Here is an 8,294-nt window from a genome sequence, read left to right as displayed (position 1 = left end):
CTGTATTCTGAAGCTGACAGTGTTTCGAATGAAACGAAGGTATATAAAAATTTGTATCATCTATATTTCTTGAGAAACAGAAATTAAAATAAAAAAATTTGCTCGACACGCCTCTTTGAACTGCTAGGCCACAAGCAACAACACTGCAATATGCTATATATCGCCTTCACGGGATCGAGGAGCATGACATTACACTACATTCTTTGTTTATACATCTATCGTATACTTATCGGTTTCAACAGGAGTTACAAACATTCTGTTGGGACCGTCATCTGATATTTGTAAAATTTGGAAATCTTATAATTCCCTGCAATTTTCAAAAATTTCGAAAAAACTATAAGTACTTTTTAGATCTTTGCCGTGTATTTTATGTTTCTGGAAAATATAAATATTAGTTATGAATAATAATTTTGAATATAAATAGTAATTGATTCTATACTTTCTAAGCATAGGATTGCAAACAAATACAAGTCGTCATATAATTAGAAAAATCCACTAAAATTATTATAACTATCATCACCTCAATCAATTAAATACACTTGAATATTGTGCAGTAGTTCCGCAAAAAGAATATAATAGGATAAAATTCTAAAAAGATTATTTGCTGGATTTCCTTAATACGGCATAATAGTATATTACGATACAAGTGGCATAAATAGTCCATTACGGCTCGGCGTGTATCCGACGCCGTGCCGTATCGGACTATTTATGCCACTAGTATCGTACCTTATTTTTAGGCACTGACTAGCATAAATCCGCTGTCACGCCTATCTATCTTCCGAACGGAAGAGCCCCGGGCGGGTGGCATTTCTGCCAGGGCAGTTGGGTGAACCCTGAGATTTCGGTAGCCTCGGTATACCCCCCACGAGAGGAAGGGGGAAGGATTCAGTAATGTTCCGAGCTGGAACTAGTCTAGTGATCGACGGACCATCCTGGTTGGTGAAGATCAAAACTAGTATATCCAGGCCCTTGTAAGCTAGTAGGGCTCTAACTAGCTGCTTGGGACTCTAGCTCCGGCGTAATGTATGGTTGGCCAATGCCAAAATGAGTGGGGATTGGATGGGATCCCGCCGCCCGTCCGAGCGGCCGGTTGACTTCCCACTTAATGTCACCAGGCATCGGTAGGTCATCGAATGTTAACGTGCATTCATTGATCGCGTTGGCCGAGCGTATCTCGGCTCCGCGCCCCATGGGAGGCCGTGTGGAGAAGCTCAATGCATAGCCCACACGTTAAACAATCGGATTAATGTCACGCCTATCCGTGGCATAAACTGTCCATTTTTGCACCGTGCAGTTAGCGATCAGTACGGTGCAATAATGGGCTATTTATGCCACGGATATGCGTGACATAGATGCGAATTTATGTCACCCAGTGCTATAAACAAATTTAAAAAAAGTACAATTAGTATCATCAGAAAAATTGCAAGAAATTATTATGTTTTCCAGATATTATAAATGTTTTATTAACATTATTAAATATAAAACATATCAGCCTGTAAGATTTTGTCTGGAAACTATTTTTCATTTAGGGCTCTGATGGCGTTAATAAATAAAATCTTGGATGATAGGCAAGCGAAGAAAACAATCGATGAATCCAGAGTCATGATAAATAACTTCGAACGATCCAAATCTTTAGGCACGTTCATAATCTGGCTGTACAATGACATACTTTTAACGATAACATTGAAACCTGTTATATCATACATCTACGATTCTGTGGTGAATAGACAATTAATCGCACCTGTAGCGTTTCCCAAATTCTTCGGCGATCCGAAGCAATCGCCTACGTATGAAATCGTATTAATAATTATTGGACAGATTGGCACGACATTATTTGCCGTAAATATAGTTATACTTACTTACGCCATACTTGAAGGATTACTCGCATTATCGGTATACCAATGGTTTACATATATAAGCATAATATACTTTTGCTCTAATTACAAACTCTGTGTCGTTTCTTCATTATTTTGCAACTAATATTTTCTTGAAATTATACAAGTTTTTCACGCATGTTCGATAATGGACTCTGTGCGCCAAGAGATAGTCAAGTTTTCTAACGTCTGCCGATTGCAAAGTGGCAATAAAGTACTGATAATGACTGCTATGAGACGATTAATTCAGGTGCACATTTACTCTGATGAATTTTCGGACGATGTCGACGACTTATTTACAGTCATCGCGTTTTTTCACATCTTCTTCGTGACACTGGCGCAATTTTTCTGTGCATATATGTTTATTTGTGTGAGACGAATACTACTAGCTGTACCTATATACATTTTCATGAGGTCACTCATTTTTTTTAAGAATATCGAGGATGGAGGGGATGCTGTGAAAACGATTCATTACGGGGTTATGACAATCATAATGTTGATTAGCTGCGGATATTATTGTATCACGGGAGAGTATTTAACAAGCCAGGTAAGAAATGTCCAAGAATACGTGTATAACGTATAATATATATGTATATAGTCATATACAACTGTCACGCAAAAATACCATTTTCAACAAAACGAGCTGTTTACTGTGGAAATATACAACTGCTTTTAGAACGACTTTCCGTTTTCTCAACAAAAAGCTATCAAATTTGTTTTGGCTGAATCTCAAAGACCAGTTTGTTTGACGTTTGCAAAGTTTGATCAATTAAATTTTTTATTTTTAATTAAGGTATAACAAAGTAGTGATTTTGAAAGTATCCTTTGATCGCGTTTCAACAATTTTTCTTCGTTTTCTTATCTTTCATTAGTTCGCAAAGTGCACTAAAGAATTTCCAACTGTACGGGATTTAAACAGTTCGATTGTAATTATACTTATAAAAAAAGGATTGAATGGGAGCGATAAGAACTTTTCATATTACGTATAAATAAAAAAAGCGCTTTTTGCTTCCTAAACATATATTTTCTTGTAGTGTGTGCGTACATCGTTATTGTACGTATCGTATCAACGGTTAGGAGGATGAACCAGTTAATTTAGTGGAGTCTTCGGAAACCAGGTACCTCAGAAAATGCGTTCGAAAACCAGATAACTCAGGAAATGTGTTTCGTCGTATGCTGAGAGATAACTGGTTTCCGAACGCATTCCCTGAGTTACTTGGTTTCCGAACGCATTTCTTAAGGTACCTGGTTCTTTAACTCAATCTTCGAGATACCTTGTTTCTTAAGTCATTTGTTAAAAAACCTGCTATATCAGGTCTTTTTTTGAAATACCTGGTTTTCGAAGACTCCGCTGAACTAACTGCTTCATCATCCCAATCAATTAGAGAGATACAAATAAATTATATGACTTTAATTCCTATTTAATCATTGTACATTTTGTTTATCATACTTATATATACACGCGCGTGCGCGCGTGCGTGTGTCAGATATATAAGAGCCTCTGATGCACTAATTATACAAAGCATAGCACACAACAAGGGCCAAATCGACTTAGATTCGGATGATGATTGAGTACTCGTGTACATCTTGTGTGTCAGTGACGCACTCAAGTTCCACTTGTGCTCAGTCATTCTCCTTGCTTGAAAAAGCTAACTTTCGTCCCTTGATGTTAACGTTTTTGCGTTTGACTCACTTTCTCCGGCGTAAACGTCATACGAGTCGAAGATTTCTTTACAGCACGCAAAAATGTAAACGAACAATTTCTGCACGCTGAGGAGCGTGCAGGAAAGAGTACTTTGCGTACGCAAATTGCTACACAAAAATGAATTTCGCTCACGGCATTTAGAAAACCACATGGTACCGCACGCTCAAAGGATTAAATACCTCGCATGCTCAATAGCTAGCGGCAAAAGGGTACATTGGACACAAATTAACTCATCCCGTAATATACTAGTCGTGGTTTCAGAATTCAAAAAGAGAAATGCATGTAAAAGTTTATTGATATTCACGTGCTTGATTTAGTAATATGACCACACACACACATACACAACTGACAGTGGATGGACACGAAATAGACTCCCAACCGACCATTAAGTACCTGGGAATCAGGCAGCAAAAGTCGGTGCTGCTCTATCGCGACTAATGCCAAATGTAGGTGGACCAACGCAGGGTCGAAGGTTACTTCTAGCCAGTGTAACTACATCAATTATGTTATACGGTGCCCCAATATAGGCGGACGTCATGTTGGTGAAGTCCTACGCACGAAAGCTATACTTCTGAGTCAATGATGACAGCTATGCAGTGCCGGATCAAGGGGGGGCTTTAGGGGCTGCAGCCCAGGGTCCCGGTCTTGCAAGGGGCCCCACAAACCGAAAATTTTCAATACCAAATTTTCCAAAATAAATTTTAAAAACTAAATAACCCACACACAGAGATTTCAGAATTGAAAACAATTTAAACAAAAATTTGTAAACATTCCTGTAAGTAAGTACATACTGCAAAAGTAAAAATAATCTCATTGTATGAATGCAATAATACATTCAATACAAATTTCATCAGAAAGAAATAGACAGCCAAATTTTCAAACGTTGCCGCGTATGAGCCGATCTCGCTTGTGATTGGTCAACGTCCCTGTGTTAGCGCACGTGTGTGCCTCATAAGCTCCCCCCCCCTCTCTCTCTGTCTCTCTCTCTTTTTCATGTGCATATAGTCTCGCGCGCTACACGCGGTGGCAGCGACATTTTGCACACGCGGTTGCTGCTGTCAAAACAAGTTCGAGAGTTTCGAGACGTATGATCATAGATTATAATTCGTTCGCTATAAAATAATAGTAACAGTACTTTTATATACTTGAAAGATATAATTCACAAATGCTTCAACATGTCAAGGAAGTATGCTAGTGGTAATGTGTAAAGGAAATTAAAAACAGATAGAGAGAATTTTGAAAAGAAGCTGCCTAAATTATCAAATTTTGTTCCTTCAACGAGTACTGCGGATGATGCTCCTCCGATTACTGAAGAAAGCAGTGTTGGTACTGTTGATCTTTCTGAAAGTGAAGTGTTAAACAGAGATGAAGATGTTTCCAACGGGAGTGAAAGAAACAAAGAAACAAATGATATGACAGTGCAATCAAGATTGCATTGTTCTAATTTACTTGAGGATTCAACAAAATCAGGTATGCATATCAATCAATCAAAAATAGCTTTTTCCAACTGATCCAATCTAATTTAATGAATCCTATGTCTTGGATATTTTTATTTTTAATGTATTTTCTCATAAATTTCATACATACATATGCATCGCGATCCGATATTAATTGTAGGTGCTGATTTAAGATATTCACATTCACATCAGTGTAAATTTAGCTCTGAACATAATACCACAATTATTGCAATTACCTCAAAAGAGAAAACTACAAATAAAGATGACTCATTCCCTGCAGATACAAACGAAAGTGAAGTTGTAGACATGGACGAATCTGTAATATTGGAAGACAATCCAAAGACAGGTAATACTTTGTATTTTAAGTAATATTTCATAATTATATACTAGACATTTCGAAAAACATTCAATTAATTTTTAAAAAAATTAAAATATTTTGATAAATCCATTTAACATTTATAAAATTATAATAAACATCATCTATTATACTATTTATAAAAGTAATGTTATCATTGTAGATACTGTAAAACAGGATCCAGCTCTTTGGCCATTACATTTCACAGATGCAGAAAGATCTAAATACTGCGAGAAAGACTCGACATTTTTTCAAAATAAAAATTCGGATTTCAAAAATTCTGTAAGAAAATGTAAAAATCAAAATAGATTTTTCAATCCCAAGCATTTTACGAGGGCATTAAATAATGGCGAAAAATGCGAAAGAAAATGGCTCTTATATTCTGAATCGACCGGAAATGTGTTATGCTATACTTGTAAGCTTTTTGGCGTGGATCATGAGAACTCATTTGTCACAGGATTTTCGAATTGGAAAAAAACAAATCTATCAATTAGTGGAGAGAATAGATATTAATTTAATGACTGTTATGGAAAGTGAAATAAAACACTGGACTGAAATTTTAAAAAGAGTAGTAGCAGTTATAAAATTTATTTCTGAGCGAGGTCTTGCATTTCGTGGTACACACGAAGCTATAGGCTCTCCAGATAATGGAAATTATCTTGGAATTTTAGAATTAATATCTGATTTTGATCCGTTCTTGAAAGAGCATATAATTTTATGCGCAAATAAAGGTCGGGGAACGGTTTCGTATTTGTCTAAGACTATCTGCGAAGAATTGATAACTATTATGTCAGAAGCTGTTAAAAAGCAAATAATCAGTGAAATAAAACGAGCAAAATATTGGGGACTAGTAGTCGATTATACCCCTGACATTTTGCACATAGATCAGTTATCTGTAATTTTTAGATACTATTATAATGGCCATGTATATGAACGATTGTTTTTGCTTCCTGCCCATAACCAGTCACACAGGCGAATCGCTTAGTACAAAAATATTGCAATTACTTGAAGACGTCGAAATGAACATAAGAAATTGCCGAGCGTAGACTTATGATAATGCCAGTAACATGTCCGGCAAATATTCGGAATTGCAGGCACGAATAAAAGAAGTGTATGATCTGGCTGTCTACGTACCTTGTGTTGGACATTCTCTGAATTTGGTTGGTGACAATAGTGTAAGCGAATGTATTGATGTGGTGAATTTTTTTTGTATACTTCAGCGACTTTACAGTTTCTTTGTTGCATCGACACATAGGTGGAATATTCTAGTTAAAAATAAAGGTGCTAAAGTAACTAATTTGTCAGCTACAAGATGGTCCTGTCGAGTAGATGCAGTAAATGATGCGGTCAAGGATTATAATGGAATCCATAATGCTCTTTTAGAATTAGAAAATGACGATAATCAAAAAGCGGATACTCGACACGAAGCTGCGTCATTAAGAAAAAATATGACAAAATTGGAATTCGCATGCATGGCTGTGTTTTGGCATCGGGTTCTAAATCAATTTCATAGAACTAGTAAATATTTACAAAAAGTAGAATTGGATTTAAATACAGCTAATAATATGTTACAATCGTTGGTCACACAGAATTTGGAAGGCACTGATAAATTTCGCATTTGCACTTACTATGTGATTATAGATAAACTGATTGCAGAATTAAAAAAAACGAAGTTCGGCTTATGAATCTTTTATAAAATTATTTGGTTTTCTAGCTAATCTTAAAAGCATGGAAAAAAGTGATTTGCAAAAGAATGCTGAAAATTTAGTAGAAGTATATAAAAAAGATTTAGAAAATACTTTCGTATTAGAATTGGAGCAATTTGTTACGCTATTGAAAGAACAATCTTTGTGTGAAGAGAGCACGGGTGATTCCTTGTGCCCCTTAAAGGTTTTAAATTGGATGGTAGATAAAAACATAATAGACATTTTTCCAAATGTTTTTATCGCATATCGTTTGTTTGTAACGGCGCCAATTGCGAACTGTGAGTCGGAAAGATCGTTTTTTGTTTTAAAGTGAATTAAAAATATGTACAGATCTACGATGGGACAAGAACGATTATCATCCTTGGCAACATTGTCCATCGAATCCGAGATAATGCGAACGCTTGATTTTGACTCTCTTATAAACGATTTTGCCACGACGAAAGTCAGAAAGCGCTCCTTCGTAAATAAGAAATAAGTATGCAATAATAATTTAAACCAGATTATAGTAATTTTATTTTTTACTCTTATTCCTGGAGTATAAGAGGAATATACAGAAATTCCTATTTATTTGTGGCGAGTCGCAAACTGTACGTTTCAGATTTCCAACTCGTTTTGCGCGGGGTAGGTGGGTTTATAAAAATTCGTTAATAATAACCCAACAACCTTAATCAAAAGGGGCCCCCTTTTGATCGCAGAAATGACGAAGAGAAAAAAAGGAAAGGACAAGGTGAAACAGTAAGCCGAGTAAGTGCAGTGGATGACCGGATGATGCTGCAGGAAGTAGACGTCTGCAAGATGCAGAATGAAGAAGACGAGCTTGATCCTGAACCCTTAATCACCTTGGTGGATGGGGGATGTATGGAAATGTCAAACTTCAAAGGAGAAGCCAAATAGGCTTGTTGGCGGGCCCCACGGAAGTATTGTTCAACGATAGTACCTGTGGGGATCCGGTGTCGGAGGGCCACTTGTGCAGAACTTGCTCTGCCTACGCCACATGCACACGCACACACACACACACACATACATCCGTACGGACGGAAGCAAAATCGTTAAACTGTGAATTTGATTATTCAGATGTAATGTTCGATGTCATCGACATAAAAATAAACAATTCTTGTATTCGAAGAAATGCTGCACCTGGCGTATGCATATACTATATACAAGCATTTTTCTATGGTCTTTTTAATACACTAATTC

At 36.6% G+C, this 8,294-nt stretch overlaps 1 protein-coding gene and 1 pseudogene across 1 annotated transcript; both read left to right on the top strand.

Annotated features, from left to right (window-relative positions):
• Positions 1,531 to 2,763, top strand: Or70PSE (odorant receptor 70 pseudogene; annotated as a pseudogene).
• On the top strand, positions 3,664 to 7,024 carry LOC107981827 (zinc finger MYM-type protein 5-like). Its single transcript, XM_031929228.2, has 2 exons — positions 3,664 to 5,382; positions 5,555 to 7,024. Exons 1-2 carry the CDS (start codon positions 5,169 to 5,171, stop codon positions 5,902 to 5,904), a joined length of 564 nt encoding a protein of 187 aa, XP_031785088.1. The 5' UTR covers positions 3,664 to 5,168; the 3' UTR covers positions 5,905 to 7,024.
• The last annotated feature ends 1,270 nt before the right edge of the window (positions 7,025 to 8,294 follow it).

This window comes from Nasonia vitripennis, chromosome 4 (genome assembly GCF_009193385.2).
Source record: "Nasonia vitripennis strain AsymCx chromosome 4, Nvit_psr_1.1, whole genome shotgun sequence".
Lineage (NCBI taxonomy): Eukaryota > Metazoa > Arthropoda > Insecta > Hymenoptera > Pteromalidae > Nasonia > Nasonia vitripennis.
Note: the sequence above shows the minus strand (reverse complement) of the source record. Positions and strands in the feature narration are given on the sequence as shown.